This window comes from Pseudophryne corroboree, chromosome 10 (assembly GCF_028390025.1).
Source record: "Pseudophryne corroboree isolate aPseCor3 chromosome 10, aPseCor3.hap2, whole genome shotgun sequence".
In the NCBI taxonomy this organism is placed as follows: Eukaryota; Metazoa; Chordata; class Amphibia; order Anura; family Myobatrachidae; genus Pseudophryne; species Pseudophryne corroboree.
The window spans coordinates 186,750,896-186,769,055 of record NC_086453.1 but is presented as its reverse complement, the minus strand read 5'-3'; the positions used below and the strand labels follow the sequence as shown (position 1 = coordinate 186,769,055).

Genomic DNA, 18,160 nt, shown 5'->3' with positions numbered 1-18,160 from the left:
TTTGGGGATGGGCTGACGGACCTGGTTTCCACAGCTACAGCAGGTAAATCAAATTTTTTACCATATATTCCCCAACAGCAAAAGAAAGTAACACCCTATCAGATGCAGTCCTTTCGGTCGCACAAGTCCAAAAGAGGTCGGGGATCCTCTTTCCTCGCCAGAGGTAAGGGCAGAGGCAAGAGAGCACCTGCTTCGGCAGGTGCCCAGGAACAAAAGTCCTCCCCGGCTGCTCCAAAACCCACAGCATGACGCTGGGGCTCCCCTGAGGGAGTCCGCACCGGTGGGGGCACGTCTTCGACTTTTCAGTCAGGCCTGGGTCAGTTCGGACCTGAATCACTGGGTGTTGGAAATAGTTTCCCAGGGTTACAAATTGGAATTCGAGGAGGTGCCCCCGCGCCGATTTTTCAAATCGGCCCTACCAGCTTCCACATCGGAAAGGGATATAGTGTTAGCTGCAATTCAAACACTGTGTATACAGCAAGTGATAATCAAGGTTCCCCTGCACCAGCAGGGAAGAGGTTACTACTCAACCCTATTTGTGGTCCCGAAACCGGACGGTTCGGTCAGACCTATTTTGAATCTGAAATCCCTAAACCTGTACATAAAAAGATTCAAATTCAAAATGGAATCTCTCAGAGCGATAATAGCCAACATGGAGGATGGGGAGTTTATGGTGTCTCTGGACATAAAGGATGCGTACCATCAGGAATACCTGAGATTCGCTGTACAGGATTGTCATTACCAATTTCAGACGTTGCCGTTTGGACTCTCCACGGCCCCGAGGATTTTCACCAAGATAATGGTGGAAATTATGGTGGTCCTGTGCAAGCATGGAGTCACAATTATCCCATACTTGGACGATCTCCTGATAAAAGCGAGATCAAGGGAGAAATTGCTGAGCAGTGTGGCGCTCTCTCTGAGAGTGCTCCAGCAACACGGTTGGATTCTAAATCTACCGAAGCCACAGTTGATTCCGACAACTCGACTACCGTTCCTAGGTATGATACTGGATACGGAACAAATGAAGGTCTTCCTCCCAATAGAGAAAGCCCAAGACATCCAGAACATGGTCAGAGACCTGCTAAAACCGAAAAGGGTGTCAGTTCACCAATGCACTCGAGTTCTGGGGAAAATGGTGGCGGCCTACGAGGCCATTACCTTCGGAAGGTTCCATGCAAGGACTTTTCAATGGGACCTTCTGGACAAGTGGTCCGGGTCCCATCTGCACTTACATCGGAAAATAACTCTGTCCCCAGGGACCAGAGTGTCCCTCCTGTGGTGGTTGCAAAGTGCTCACCTCCTGGAGGGTCGCAGGTTCGGAATTCAGGATTGGATCCTGGTTACCACGGATGCGAGCCTCCGAGGATGGGGAGCGGTCACACAGGGAAAAATTTTCAGGGTCTTTGGTCAGACCAGGAGTCCTGTCTACACATCAATGTGTTGGAACTCAGGGCCATTTACAACGGCCTTCGACAAGCGGAGAGTTTTCTTCGAAACCTACCGGTTCTGATTCAATCAGACAATGTCACAGCAGTGGCTCATGTGAACCGCCAAGGCGGGACAAGAAGCAGAGTCGCGATGGCGGAAGCCACCAGGATCCTTCGCTGGGCGGAAAATCATGTAAGCGCTCTGTCGGCTGTCTTCATTCCGGGAGTGGACAACTGGGAAGCAGACTTCCTCAGCAGACACGATCTCCATCCAGGAGAGTGGGTACTTCATCAAGAAGTCTTTGCAGACGTAACTCGTCTTTGGGGAACTCCTCAAATAGACATGATGGCGTCACGCCTCAACAAAAAACTTCGGAGGTATTGCGCCAGGTCTCGGGACCCTCAGGCAGTAGCAGTAGACGCTCTGGTAACACCGTGGGTGTTCAAATCGGTCTACGTGTTTCCTCCTCTTCCTCTCATCACAAAAGTGTTGAGGATCATAAGACGAAGAAGAGTACAGTCGATACTCGTTGTCCCAGACTGGCCTCGAAGGGCCTGGTACTCGGATCTACAAGAGATGCTCACAGGAGATCCCTGGCCTCTTCCTCTGAGGGAAGACCTGTTGCAACAGGGGCCCTGTGTATTTCAAGACTTACCGCGGTTACGTTTGACGGCATGGCGGTTGAACGCCGAATCCTAGCGAAAAAGAGGATTCCGGAAGTGGTCATCCCTACTTTAATAAAGGCTAGGAAGGAGGTGACGGTAAAACATTATCACCGTATCTGGCAAAAGTATGTGTCTTGGTGTGAGACCAAGAATGCACCTACGGAAGATTTTCATCTGGGTCGTCTTCTCCACTTCCTACAGACAGGAGTGGATATGGGCCTGAAATTAGGCTCTGTTAAGGTACAGATTTCGTCCCTCTCGATTTTTTTTCAGAAGGAATTGGCTTCTCTTCTAGAAGTCCAGACGTTTGTAAAGGGAGTGCTGCACATCCAGCCCCCTTTTGTGCCTCCAGTGGCACCATGGGACCTGAACGTGGTGTTGCAGTTCCTAAAATCACACTGGTTTGAACCGCTTAACAAGGTTGAGTTGAAATTTCTTACCTGGAAGGTGGTCATGTTGTTGGCCTTAGCATCAGCAAGGCGAGTGTCAGAATTGGCGGCTTTGTCACACAAGAGCCCCTACTTGATTTTTCATGTGGATCGAGCTGAATTGAGGACACGTCCGCAATTTTTGCCTAAATTGGTTTCTTCGTTCCATATGAATCAACCTATTGTGGTGCCTGTGGCTACAAGTGACCTGGAGGATTCCAGATCCCTGGACGTAGTCAGGGCCTTACAAATTTATGTAGCCAGGGCGGCTAGAATTAGGAAAACAGAGGCTCTGTTTGTCCTGTATGCGGCCAATAAGATTGGCGCTCCTGCTTCGAAGCAGACTATTGCTTGCTGGATTTGTAATACGATTCAGCAGGCTTACTCTACGGCTGGATTGCCGGTACCAAATTCGGTTAAGGCCCATTCCACTAGGAAGGTGGGCTCTTCTTGGGCGGCTGCCCGAGGCGTCTCTGCATTACAGCTTTGCCGAGCGGCGACTTGGTCGGGGTCAAACACTTTTGCTAAATTCTACAAGTTTGATACCCTGGCTGATGAGGACCTAGCGTTTGCTCAGTCGGTGCTGCAGAGTCATACGCACTCTCCCGCCTGATTGGATGCTTTGGTATAAACCCCATGGTCCTTACGGAGTACCCAGCATCCTCTAGGACGTAAGAGAAAATAAGATTTTAAACCTACCGGTAAATCTATTTCTCCTAGTCCGTAGAGGATGCTGGGCGCCCGTCCCAGTGCGGAAACTCTGCAAGACTTGTATATAGTTGTTGCTTACATAAGGGTTATGTTACAGTTGACATCGGTCTTGGACCGTTACTGTCGTTTGTTCATACTGTTAACTGGTTATGTATGTTCCAGGTTACATGGTATGATTGGTGTGGGCTGGTATGAATCTTGCCCTTGGATTGCTAAATCCTGCCTTGTATTGTCCATCTCCTCTGGGCACTGTTCTCTAACTGAGGTCTGGAGGAGGGGCATAGAGGGAGGAGCCAGTGCACACCCATAGTCAAAGTTCTTTTTAGGTGCCCTATCTCCTGCGGAGCCTGTCTATACCCCATGGTCCTTACGGAGTCCCCAGCATCCTCTACGGACTAGTAGAAATAGATTTACCGGTAGGTTTAAAATCTTATTTTTTTACCTACTGGCGCAGTTTACCCATTGTAGAGCCTGTTGACTTTTGCAGTCTACAGTAATTCTCGTAGATTTATTCAAGTTATAGAGCTGTTGTTCTGCCCCCAATTCTACCCCCACCTGGCAGTTAATTGGTGGAATGCTTGTTCCATGTCTTTACGTGCATACTATGTAATTTAATGTTGGTTTTTTTGCTGAGTAGCTCTGACCTATCTTCCACCTGAAGCTCACACGGGAGGTGTTCTTACTTTTCCTGTTTTATTGTGAGCTGACATACGGGTCACCCACTCCCTATTTCTCTAACGTCCTAGTGGATGCTGGGGACTCCGAAAGGACCATGGGGAATAGCGGCTCCGCAGGAGACTGGGCACAAAGTAAAAGCTTTAGGACTAGCTGGTGTGCACTGGCTCCTCCCCCTATGACCCTCCTCCAAGCCTCAGTTAAGATTTTGTGCCCGAACGAGAAGGGTGCAATCTAGGTGGCTCTCCTGAGCTGCTTAGAGTAAAAGTTTAAATAGGTTTTTTTATTTTCAGTGAGACCTGCTGGCAACAGGCTCACTGCATCAAGGGTCTAAGGGGAGAAGAAGCGAACTCACCTGCGTGCAGAGTGGATTGGGCTTCTTAGGCTACTGGACATTAGCTCCAGAGGGACGATCACAGGCCCAGCAATGGATGGGTCCCGGAGCCGCGCCGCCGGCCCCCTTACAGAGCCAGAAGAGTGAAGAGGTCCGGAAAATCGGCGGCAGAAGGCGTCCTGTCTTCAATAAGGTAGCGCACAGCACCGCAGCTGTGCGCCATTGCTCTCAGCACACTTCACACTCCGGTCACTGAGGGTGCAGGGCGCTGGGGGGGGGGCGCCCTGGGACGCAATGAAAATACCTTAAATGGCTAAAAATACATCACATATAGCTCCTGGGCTATATGGATGTATTTAACCCCTGCCAGTTTTCCACAAAAAAGCGGGAGAAAGGCTGCCGAGAAGGGGGCGGAGCCTATCTCCTCAGCACACAAGCGCCATTTTTTCCTCACAGCTCCGTTGGAGGAAGGCTCCCAGACTCTCCCCTGCAGTCCTGCACTACAGAAACAGGGTAAAACAAGAGAGGGGGGGCACTAAATTGGCATATTAATATATACAGCAGCTATACAGGTTGAGTATCCCATATCCAAATATCCGAAATACGGAATATTCCGAAATACGGACTTTTTTGAGCGAGAGTGAGATAGTGAAACTTTTGTTTTCTGATGGCTCAATGTACACAAACTTTGTTTAATACACACAGTTATTAAAAATATTGTATTAAATGACCTTCAGACTGTGTATATAAGGTGTATATGAAACATAAATGAATTGTGTGAATGTAGACACACTTTGTTTAATGCACAAAGTTATAAAAAATATTGGCTAAAATTACCTTCAGGCTGTGTGTATAAGGTGCATATAAAACATAAATGCATTCTGTGCTTAGATTTAGGTCCCATTGCCATGATATCTCATTATGGTATGCAGTTATTCCAAAATACGGAAAAATCCGATATCCAAAATACCTCTGGTCCCAAGCATTTTGGATAAGGGATACTCAACCTGTATTAGGGAAAAACACTTATATAAGGTTATCCCTGTATATATATAGCGCTCTGGTGTGTGCTGGCAAACTCTCCCTCTGTCTCCCCAAAGGGCTAGTGGGGTCCTGTCCTCTATCAGAGCATTCCCTGTGTGTGTGCTGTGTGTCGGTACGCTGTGTCGACATGTATGAGGAGGAAAATGGTGTGGAGGCGGAGCAATTGCCTGTGTTAGTGATGTCACCCCCTAGGGAGCCGACACCTGACTGGATGGTCTTATGGAAAGAATTACGTGATAGTGTCGGCACTTTACAAAAGACTGTTGACGACATGAGACAGCCGGCAAATCAGTTAATACCTGTACAGGCGTCTCAAACACCGTCAGGGGCTATAAAACGCCCGTTACCTCAGGTCGATACAGACACTGACACGGACACTGACTCCAGTGTCGACGGTGAGGAAACAAACGTATTTTCCAGTAGGGCCACACGTTACATGATCACGGCAATGAAGGAGGTTTTGAACATTTCTGATACTACAAGTACCACAAAAAAGTGTATTATGTGGGGTGTGAAAAAACTACCCGTAGTTTTTCCTGAATCAGATGAATTAAATGAGGTGTGTGATGAAGCGTCGGTTTCCCCCGATAAAAAACTGCTAATTTCTAAAAAATTATTGGCATTATACCCTTTCCCGCCAGAGGTTAGGGCGCGTTGGGAAACACCCCCTAGCGTAGATAAGGCGCTCACACGCTTATCAAAACAAGTGGCGTTACCGTCCCCTGATACGGCCGCCCTCAAGGAACCAGCTGATAGGAAGCTGGAAAATATCCTTAAAAGTATATACACACATACTGGTATTATACTGCGACCAGCAATCGCCTCAGCCTGGATGTGCAGTGCTGGGGTGGCTTGGTCGGATTCCCTGACTGAAAATATTGATACCCTGGACAGGGACAATATATTATTGACTATAGAGCATTTAAAGGATGCATTTCTATATATGCGAGATGCACAGAGGGATATTTGCACTCTGGCATCAAGAGTAAGTGCGATGTCCATTTCTGCCAAAAGAGGATTATGGACGCGACAGTGGTCAGGGGATGCGGATTCCAAACGGCATATGGAAGTATTGCCGTATAAAGGGGAGGAGTTATTTGGGGTCGGTCTATCGGACCTGGTGGCCACGGCAACGGCTGGAAAATCCACCTTTTTACCCCAAGTCACCTCGCAGCAGAAAAAGATACCTTCTTTCAGGCTCAGTCCTTTCGTCCCCATAAGGGCAAGCGGGCAAAAGGCCACTCATATCTGCCCCGGGGCAGAGGAAGGGGAAAAAGACTGCAGCAGACAGCCTCTTCCCACGAACAGAAGCCCTCCCCCGCTTCTGCCAAGTCCTCAGCATGACGCTGGGGCCTTACAAGCGGACTCAGGCAAGGTGGGGGCCCGTTTCAAGAATTTCAGCGCGCAGTGGGCTCACTCGCAAGTGGACCCCTGGATCCTGCAGGTAGTATCTCAGGGGTACAAATTGGAATTCGAGACGTCTCCCCCTCGCCGGTTCCTGAAGTCTGCTTTACCAACGTCTCCCCCCGACAGGGAGGCGGTATTGGAAGCCATTCACAAGCTGTATTCCCAGCAGGTGATAATCAAGGTACCCCTCCTACAACAGGAAAAGGGGTATTATTCCACGCTGTTTGTGGTACCGAAGCCGGACGGCTCGGTGAGACCCATTTTAAATCTGAAATCCTTGAACACTTACATAAGAAGGTTCAAGTTCAAGATGGAGTCACTCAGAGCAGTGATAGCGAACCTGGAAGAAGGGGACTATATGGTGTCTCTGGACATCAAGGATGCTTACCTCCATGTCCCAATTTGCCCTTCTCACCAAGGGTACCTCAGGTTTGTGGTACAGAACTGTCACTATCAGTTTCAGACGCTGCCGTTTGGATTGTCCACGGCACCCCGGGTCTTTACCAAGGTAATGGCTGAAATGATGATTCTTCTTCGAAGAAAAGGCGTCTTAATTATCCCTTACTTGGACGATCTCCTGATAAGGGCAAGGTTCAGAGAACAGTTAGAGGTCGGAGTAGCACTATCTCAAGTAGTACTACGACAGCACGGATGGATTCTAAATATTCCAAAATCGCAGCTGATTCCGACGACACGTCTGCTGTTCCTAGGGATGATTCTGGACACAGTACAGAAAAAGGTGTTTCTCCCGGAGGAGAAAGCCAAGGAGTTATCCGACCTAGTCAGGAACCTCCTAAGACCAGGCCAAGTGTCAGAACATCAATGCACAAGGGTCCTGGGAAAGATGGTGGCTTCTTACGAAGCGATTCCATTCGGCAGATTCCACGCAAGAACTTTTCAGTGGGATCTGCTGGACAAATGGTCCGGATCGCATCTTCAAATGCATCAGCGGATAACCCTGTCTCCAAGGACAAGGGTGTCTCTCCTGTGGTGGTTACAGAGTGCTCATCTCCTAGAGGGCCGCAGATTCGGCATTCAGGATTGGGTCCTGGTGACCACGGATGCCAGCCTGAGAGGCTGGGGAGCAGTCACACAGGGAAGAAATTTCCAGGGCTTGTGGTCAAGCATGGAAACGTCACTTCACATAAATATCCTGGAACTAAGGGCCATTTACAATGCCCTAAGTCAGGCAAGACCTCTGCTTCAGGGTCAGCCGGTGTTGATCCAGTCGGACAACATCACGGCAGTCGCCCACGTAAACAGACAGGGCGGCACAAGAAGCAGGAGGGCAATGATGGAAGTGGCAAGGATTCTTCGCTGGGCGGAGAATCATGTGATAGCACTGTCAGCAGTGTTCATTCCGGGAGTGGACAACTGGGAAGCAGACTTCCTCAGCAGACACGATCTTCACCCGGGGGAGTGGGGACTTCACCCAGAAGTCTTCCACATGATTGTGAACCGTTGGGAAAAACCAAAGGTGGACATGATGGCGTCCCGGCTCAACAAAAAACTGGACAGATATTGCGCCAGGTCAAGGGACCCTCAGGCAATAGCTGTGGACGCTCTGGTAACACCGTGGGTGTACCAGTCAGTGTATGTGTTCCCTCCTCTTCCTCTCATACCAAAAGTACTGAGAATCATAAGAAGGAGAGGAGTAAAGACTATACTCGTGGCTCCGGATTGGCCAAGAAGGACTTGGTACCCGGAAATTCAAGAGATGCTCACGGAAGACCCGTGGCCTCTACCTCTAAGAAAGGACCTGCTCCAGCAGGGACCATGTCTATTCCAAGACTTACCGCGGCTGCGTTTGACGGCATGGCGGTTGAACGCCGGATCCTGAAGGAAAAAGGCATTCCGGATGAAGTCATCCCTACCCTGATCAAAGCCAGGAAGGATGTAACCATACAACATTATCACCGTATTTGGCGTAAATATGTTGCGTGGTGCGAGGCCAGGAAGGCCCCTACAGAGGAATTTCAACTGGGTCGTTTCCTGCATTTCCTGCAAACAGGACTGTCTATGGGCCTCAAATTAGGGTCCATTAAGGTTCAAATTTCGGCCCTGTCAATATTCTTCCAAAAAGAACTGGCTTCTGTTCCTGAAGTTCAGACGTTTGTCAAGGGAGTACTGCATATACAGCCTCCTTTTGTGCCTCCAGTGGCACCTTGGGATCTCAATGTAGTTTTGGGATTCCTAAAATCACATTGGTTTGAACCACTCACCACTGTGGACTTAAAATATCTCACATGGAAAGTGGTAATGCTGTTAGCCCTGGCTTCAGCCAGGCGTGTCTCAGAATTGGCGGCTTTATCCTATAAAAGCCCTTACCTAATTTTTCATACGGACAGGGCAGAATTGAGGACTCGTCCTCAATTTCTCCCTAAGGTGGTTTCAGCATTTCACTTAAACCAGCCTATTGTGGTGCCTGCGGCTACTAGGGACTTGGAGGATTCCAAGTTGCTGGACGTAGTCAGGGCCCTGAAAATATATGTTTCCAGGACGGCTGGAGTCAGAAAATCTGATTCGCTGTTTATCCTGTATGCACCCAACAAGCTGGGTGCTCCTGCTTCTAAGCAGACGATTGCTCGTTGGATTTGTAGTACAATTCAGCTTGCACATTCTGTGGCAGGCCTGCCACAGCCAAAATCTGTAAAAGCCCATTCCACACGGAAAGTGGGCTCATCTTGGGCGGCTGCCCGAGGGGTCTCGGCTTTACAACTTTGCCGAGCAGCTACTTGGTCAGGGGCAAACACGTTTGCTAAATTCTACAAATTTGATACCCTGGCTGAGGAGGACCTGGAGTTCTCTCATTCGGTGCTGCAGAGTCATCCGCACTCTCCCGCCCGTTTGGGAGCTTTGGTATAATCCCCATGGTCCTTTCGGAGTCCCCAGCATCCACTAGGACGTTAGAGAAAATAAGAATTTACTTACCGATAATTCTTTTTCTCATAGTCCGTAGTGGATGCTGGGCGCCCATCCCAAGTGCGGATTGTCTGCATTACTTGTACATAGTTATTGTTACAAAAATCGGGTTATTGTTGTTGTGAGCCATCTTTTCAGAGGCTCCTTCTGTTATCATGCTGTTAACTGGGTTCAGATCACAAGTTGTACGGTGTGATTGGTGTGGCTGGTATGAGTCTTACCCGGGATTCAAAATCCTTCCTTATTGTGTACGCTCGTCCGGGCACAGTATCCTAACTGAGGCTTGGAGGAGGGTCATAGGGGGAGGAGCCAGTGCACACCAGCTAGTCCTAAAGCTTTTACTTTGTGCCCAGTCTCCTGCGGAGCCGCTATTCCCCATGGTCCTTTCGGAGTCCCCAGCATCCACTACGGACTATGAGAAATAGAATTATCGGTAAGTAAATTCTTATTATATAGCGGTATAGTGACCGGTGGATGGACAAATATGTCCATAAAACTTCAGCGGTTAGATCTTCCCAATCAGCGAATACAAGAATGAGTAAGAATAAGAATACAGCGGGGAAATCTAAACCCCTCCCTCTACCCCGGCTGTAGAGAGTTCTCGAGCCTCAGAACAGCCTCAGGAAATGGAGGCTCTGCCTGATCAGCCCTCTTTACTGCATATGGCCCAGAATCTTTTGCGGCTTCTCATGCCCCAAATTGACAAGAAGCTTGAAAATATCCCTTTAATTGATAAGAGGTAGGAGCAAATACAAACACTACTTGACTCAACACTTGCAAAAATTGACCACAACACCTCACGGATAACTTCTTTAGAACAGCGGGTTAGTGATGGGGACAATCAGGTACACACATTCCAGCGTTCCGCTGACACTCAAGACTCATCTTTCAAAGCTTTACAGGCAAACATAGATGGTCTTGAAAACAGGGATAGGAGATCAAACCTACGTTTTGTGGGCATCCCTGAATCAATCAGGGACGGGCAGTTGTCAGATTTCATAATGAATGACCTGTTCATGGCTCTGGAAATTACAGATTCCCCACATTTACCACACATTGAAAGAGCGCATAGAATTGGTCCTTTTCGTCCTGACACTGACGTGAGTCCAATGCCAGTCATTGCGAAACTTATGGATTTTCGCATGAAGGAGCATGTCTTGCACTCCTACCAAATTCCCACAGCTGGTAGTGAACGGGCAGGCACATCTTGATTTTTCAGGATATCTCTGCTTCTGTTGCGCAGAAGCGGAGGGAATTCTCTGACGTTTGCAAATTGCTCCATGAGAATAATACCAGATTTGCGTTGATGTACCCAGCTAAACTGCGCATTCATGACAATGGTTGCACACTATTTTTTGTTGATCCTGCTATTGCCAAATCCCATGTTACACATATGTTGAACCCCGGGAGCCCTTCTCACCGGTGATAGCTTTACTATTACTGAATGCTTTACTCCCTGAGTTTGTTTACTTTTCACAGATAGGAGACCATAGGTCTCATTATGAGCTACTCAGCTTCAATATAATTGATACACTAAATAATGATGTGTTCCTCGCCGGTGCTACTGGTTGGTTTAGCACTTGCATTGTCACTGTTTTGGATTGGAAAAAGTGAAAATGGTTATGTGAAGCAATGTGTGTTTTATTTACTTTTTTGTTTTGTTCGTGCCGTACCTCTTTCGACCATTCTGCTGCTGAGCTCTATGGTAGAATATGGATTTTGTTGACCCTCTCCGCTCGCTGGGACTGAGGAGGGCGACTTAGTGTGATAATGTTCAGTTAGGATTACCACCCTCGTGTGGGTGTAGGTTAATAGACTAATGACTGAGTCATTTTTAGTTGCTTCTCCGTTGGATACATGTTTTAAGATTATCTCTTGGAGTGTGGGCTTCCTTAACTCCCCAGTTAAACGTAAAAGAATTGTCACCCATTTAAAATGACTCAAACCTCAAATTATATTTCTCCAAGAGACTCACTGGATGTCAGGGACATCCTCGACTCTTCGTGCACCCTGGTTATACACTTGCATTTCAGCAGACTACACAAGGAAAACTAGGGGGGTGGCGAACTTATTTAGCAAAAATTTACAATACGCTATTCTGAGTTTCGTAATTGATCCAGGTGGTCGTTATTTAATTATCGATGTAGAAATTTGGGGCACTAAGTACACGCTGGTGAATGTCTATTCACCCAATATTGAGACCGCTGCCTTCCTCCAGGAATTAAGCTCTAAGCTGTTGCAGCGCGACAATTTTCAGTTGGTACTGGGGGGTGACTGGAATACGGTTGATGATCCTAATATGGATAAATGTCCTATCCCACGCACTTCAGGGTCTCCTTTTTGGACACAACTTCAAACTTTAAAAGTCTCCCTTCAGCTTACTGATGTTTGGCGTCTCCTCAATCCTTCTTATAAGTCGTTTACTTTTTTTTCTGGGGTTCATCGATCCTGGTCCAGGATTGATTGTTTTGGCTGCTGATTCTCTAGTCACACATGCTGATATCCACAACAGTCTAATATCGGATCATGCTCCTGTGACATTGACGTTAGAAAGAACTCTTCAGTCGGGGGAGGACCAGGAATTGGAGATTTCCAAATTATCTTTACAATTGTGATGATTTTCGGAAATTTCTAATAGCTAATTGGGCCAACTTTTTAGACAATAACTTAGAATACTGGGACCGCCCAACTACTTTATGGGGTGCGGCAAACGCTGTTCTTTGGGGTCAAATTATTGAACATGTTCATAGATTGAAAAAGAAAACTTTGACGACCTATACTGCCTTACAATCTGAGTTAACTGCTGCGCTGCAGCTTCATCTCACCTTACAGACTGACGACTCATTGCAACTTTATTTACAGGCCAAGCAATTATTAAGTGACCATTTGCTAGCACAAGCAAAACACGACTTGGTATTTTCCTCTCATAAGTATTATCAATGGGGAAATAAAACTGGTCGATTGCTAGCAAATATGGCTAGGAAAAAAACAACCCGGAAATTTGTAACGGCTATTAAAAATCAAGATACGGGACAACTTCTTACCAACTCTCCTTCTATAGTGAAATATTTTGAGTCCTATTTTGCCAAATTATATTCTGATCTCCCCTTTAATGAAAACGCACATGATACACTTTTACCTGACACAGTTTTACCTCCCATAACGAGTGCACAGTCAGACTTACTGGTGGGTGCTTTTACAGAGGAGGAACTTGTCTCGGCAATATCCAGAGTCCACCTGCATAAATCTCCGGGGCCGGATGGGCTTTCAAATGAATTTTATAAAATTCTTCAGCCTCACATAATTCCTACTCTGCTCGAATTGTTTAACAACCATTTGCATCATTGTGCCCCTTTTCATAATTTCACAACAGCCCATACCGTTTTAATCCCTAAACCTGTGCAAGACCCACAATTGGTGACCTCATACAGACCCATTACGTTATTAAACACTGACATAAAATTGTTTACTAAAACTTTAGCAGATCGCCTACAGACGATTCTCCCCCACACTTTAACTAGTCACCAGCTTGGCTTTGTTAGCAATACACACTCGGTTAACAGAGTTATTGACTCTGCTCACTCACCCCAATCCAAAAATATACTCCTAAATTTGGACACTACTAAGGCCTTCGATACAGGGTCCTACAACGTAGAAAATTCCATCAGGATTTTATTAATATCATCCGTTATTTATATGATTCCCCTTCCACTACCTTATTACTTAATGGTTATACAAGTGACCCCATTATTATGCATCGTGGCACACGGCAGGGCTGCCCCTTATCTCCCCTGTTGTTCAACTTGCCCATAGATCCCCTCCATCATTTACTATTAAATGACACTCAGTTTCATGGTATTCAAGTCGCCGGGAACTTAAACTCACTGCTTTTGCTGATGATCTTTTGGTATACGTCTCGGATCTGGAGACCTCCTTGACTCACATATTTAATTATGTTGCAGGCGTATGGACGTTTTTCTGGTTTCAATGTTAACTGGTCTAAGTCGGTGGCACTTAGGTTGGGGGGCGGTACTTTTTTGAGAGACGGGGTGGGGGGCTTACCATTACAGTGGAGTTCGGTTCAATTAACGTACCTGGGTATACGAATATCGAGAAGGCCGGAGTGAATGTATGCCCTAAATTTTTCCTCAGTCATTCAAAAAATTGAAACAGAACTTGAAACCTGGAAGTCTATGCCTTTATCATATATGGGGAGGGCTAGCTTGCTTAAAATATCATTCCCCCGTCTGATGTACTTTATCCAAGCCATGCCACATATGCTTTTGCCGAAAGATGTTCAACGTCTCAATTTTATCTTTCGAAGATTTATTTGGCTGGGCAAGGGGCCACGTATAGCACTAATGGTGGCAGGCAGGCGCGGACAATGTCTTTATTTTTATTTTTTATTTTTTCCTCTCCTGTTGATTTCAATAATATTTATTTTTCATTTGTCACCCTGAACTGTGTATGTTTGGGTTTACCGTATGATGGATTTTAGACCAATGGGTCAGGAAGTCTCCATACACACCATGTATGTTTTGTAATATTTTCCAACTGTAATGGTTATGGTTTTTGACTACAGACTCAACTATATTCCTGTATGTTACCCTATCATATTTGCCTTTCTGACATCTGTCTGATCTACTGTGAATATATATGTATGTACTACAGATATTGCTTCAATAAAAACAGTAGAAAAAAAAAAAAGACAAGTAGCCGTGTGTTTGAATTTTGTTATTGTGTACTTTCCCAGACATAGGCATACTCTTGATTACTTAGCAAAGAGAGCATCATATACAATAGTTAATGTTTCAGTGAAATATCTCCTTTAAATTATATTCTCCTTTATATGTTTTATTACAGCCAGTGCTGTGATCACATCTGTTGTTTCCCTGGATTTGAAGGAAACCCATGACCTGCATGATGAAGCCAGTTCTGACGCTCCACAGAACATGATGAGTAAGTCACTACTGGTATAGTATGTATATAGGCCCTCATTCCGAGTCGTTCGCTCTGTATTTTTCATCGCATCGCAGTGAAATTCCGCATAGTGCGCATGCGCAATAGTCGCACTGCGACTGCGCCAAGTATCTTTGCTATGAAGATAGTATTTTTACTCACGGCTTTTTCCTCGCTCCGGCGATCGTAATGTGATTGACAGGAAATGGGTGTTACTGGGCGGAAACACGGCGTTTTATGGGCGTGTGGCTGAAAACGCTACCGTTTCCGGAAAAAACGCAGGAGTGGCCGGAGAAACGGGGGAGTGTCTGGGCGAACGCTGGGTGTGTTTGTGACGTCAAACCAGGAACGACAAGCACTGAACTGATCGCACTGGCAGAGTAAGTGTGGAGCTACTCTAAAACTGCTAAGTAGTTTGTGATCGCAATATTGCGAATACATCGGTCGCAATTTTAAGATGCTAAGATACACTCCCAGTAGGCGTAGGCTTAGCGTGTGTAACTCTGCTAAATTCGCCTTGCGACCGATCAACTCGGAATGAGGGCCATAGTGTTCACTCTAGGATTTTTTTAGAGCAGGGTGCTGAGCATTGAAGAGGGCACATTTTTATTTTGAAGGGCGCATTTTTGATGTGACGCTTTGCGCACAAAGCATAGCGCATATGTTTATAGTTTTAGTACATACATTTTGCCCTTAGTGAATCATATACCCATGCATACATATAAGACACCTAACAGCTGTACTGAGAAACATACTGTATATGTCCAGTCTTCTTGAAAGATCGGCTGTAGCAAATACATAAGTAGATCATTATAAATGTCTCCTCCAGTGCTGAAGTAATTATAATCCTTATGTGTTATAAAACAGAAAAGTTAAACAATGGGTTAAAATATATAGGAAAAAAAATAAGTCTGTTCTACTAGGGAAATACTGTAAGCAGTACATGCTCACTGCTTACCCTGTTCTTTCCCTCTTTATCAGAGTGCTGTGTTATTTACAGTGCCTCCTCTGCCATCCAGTTGGCTTAAGGCCCGTACACACTGGCCGATATATCGCGGGTCCGTCGGCCAGTGTGTACAGCCGATACGTCTGTGAACTCCGTCGTTCACAGACGTATCGCGTCGGCCCCGCAGCACAGTCGACGGCCAATATATCTAACGATATATTGGCGCGTCGCTGTGTGTGTACGGCGGTCGGCCGACCGCCCGTACACATGCTGCGGCGGCCGGTGGTGATTGACAGCTGAACTGGGCGGCGTGTGTACACGCCCGCCCAGTTCATGACGTCAATCCCTGACGGATCGGGCAGTATGTATGCACAGCACACTGCCCGATCCGTCCATAGATATATCTGCAGGTCATTTGATCTGCAGATATATCTATCAGTGTGTACCCACCTTAAGGATAGAAATTGTGTTCCAATTTCAGAGGTGGGCAAGGAAAGGAGTGGACGACAACATTGTAACATGCCCTCTGACTGTTGCATTCTGTATACAAGGGGGTGATTTAAGGTCCTGCAGGGTGCACTGAAATAGGGCAGGGTGCTTTTTCACATTTAAAAAATGGGCAGGGTGCAGCACCCTGCTGAAACAGCCTAGAAGGAACACTATGTATAACCAGCGCGTGCTATTAGTCTGTATTGCCCTGCAGTTCTGTGGTAGTGGATATTCAAGTACAGCATGTTTATTATGTTGTTACTCCTGCATAGTAGAGCATCACTGGTATCCAGAACGGAATGTACAGTAGTTATGTGACACAATACATACCCCTACTGTACATCCTGCCCCCTCACAATTTCGGCGGTCGGCATGCTGACCAACAGGGACTATTCCCACTCGTGCCGGTCACGCATACCACAATCTCCAGAACTTGCCAGAAGATGTAAAGACCATTATGCAGTAACTCTGTGTCTTCTGCTACAAGGTAGCCATTTACTGATTATTTCCTAATTAATTAAAGATAAAAAAAGTATGTCTTATATTTTAACTTCTATCATAGCAGACGAAAATCTTGTTTAACTGTAGGCGTTGTCCATGTAAGCAAATAGGTGGGTCTCCCCGTAGCCCCTAGCTCCGTACCTGAAGCCTAGAGCCAGTTGTATTATTTAGAGTCCTGCTAAAGAACTGTGAGTAGATGTTTGTACTAAGGGCCTAATTCAGAGGCGATCACTGCAATGATTGCCCTCTGGAGCCCTATGTGCGGGTGCACTGCTCATGTGCACCCAGTGAGATGCGAAAGCATCTCGCTGGTGCGATCACCTCTGCCTGATTGACAGGCAGAGGGAGTCGCGGGGTGGGAGGGGTCCTACCAATGGTGTTAGAATGCTGTTGGGGGGCGGAGCGGTCCGGACAACGCAGGCGTGTCCGGACCGTTGCTGGGGCAGGCCGCAATGGCTGCATGACGCCACACGCAGCCGCTGCGACCCAAAAGCATGGCGGGTAGCTGTCTGCCAGCGCAGGTAGGGAGTTACTCGCCGGGTGTAAGAGCATCGCCGCCGTGCGATGCTTTTGCACCTGTGCGTAGGGCTTGACATGCGGGGCGGACTAGCCCTGTGCTGAGCGCCCTCCCGCATGCAAGAGATGATTATCGTAGATGTGCTCATTTTAGCACGTCTACGATCAGCTCTGAATCGGGCCCTAGGACAACACTTCCATGAATACGAGCAGGCTGTTGCATTATAATGCACTCGACTTGCCTATGGGCCTGATTTGGATTTGGAAGCAAGGCACAAAAGTATGTAAGTTTGTATCTGGAACAAACCATTTTGCAATGCGAGGGGAGCAAATGCATTTATATTTTCTCTTACGTCCTACGGGATACTGGGAATCCATATAGTACCATGGGGTATAGACGGGTCCACTAGGAGCCATGGGCACTTTAAGAAATTGATAGTGTGCGCTGGCTCCTCCCTCTATGCTCCTCCCACCAGACTCGGTTTAGAAAATGTGCTCTGAGGAGCCGGTCACATCTCTGAAAGCTCCTGAAGAATTTTCTGCATTTGTTTTCTGTGGTTGTTATTTCTCTAGCATCCATAAGGGATATTGGGGGTCATTCCGAGTTGTTCGCTCGGTATTTTTTTCTCGCAACGGAGCGATTAGTCGCTAATGCGCATGCGCAATGTCCGCAGTGCGACTGCGTCAAGTAAATTTGCTATGCAGTTAGGTATTTTACTCACGGCATTACGAGGTTTTTTCTTCGTTCTGGTGATCGTAATGTGATTGACAGGAAGTGGGTGTTTCTGGGCGGAAACAGGCCGTTTTATGGGTGTGTGCGAAAAAACGCTACCGTTTCTGGGAAAAACGCGGGAGTGGCTGGAGAAACGGAGGAGTGTCTGGGCGAACGCTGGGTGTGTTTGTGACGTCAAACCAGGAACGACAAGCACTGAACTGATCGCAGATGCCGAGTAAGTGTGGAACTACTCAGAAACTGCTAAGAGGTGTCTATTCGCTATTTTGCTAATCTTTCGTTCGCAATTTTGATAAGCTAAGATTCACTCCCAGTAGGCGGCGGCTTAGCATGTGCAAAGCTGCTAAAAGCAGCTTGCGAGCGAACAACTCGGAATGACCCCCATTGGGGACAGATCATAGT

General features: G+C 46.9%; 1 protein-coding gene across 5 annotated transcripts in view; it reads left to right on the top strand.

Moving 5' to 3' along the window:
- LOC134966322 (zinc finger protein 569-like) overlaps nucleotides 1-18,160 on the top strand; it is a 232,370-nt gene that overhangs the window by 111,693 nt on the left and 102,517 nt on the right. For all 5 annotated transcript variants that reach the window (XR_010188623.1, XM_063942969.1, XM_063942968.1 and 2 more), the window contains one exon: nucleotides 14,478-14,573. Coding sequence is in view for 4 of the 5 variants with exons in the window: in XM_063942969.1 (XP_063799039.1) it covers nucleotides 14,478-14,573 (96 nt within the window). In the remaining variant the exon portion in view is untranslated. The remainder of the gene's footprint in view (nucleotides 1-14,477; nucleotides 14,574-18,160) is intronic.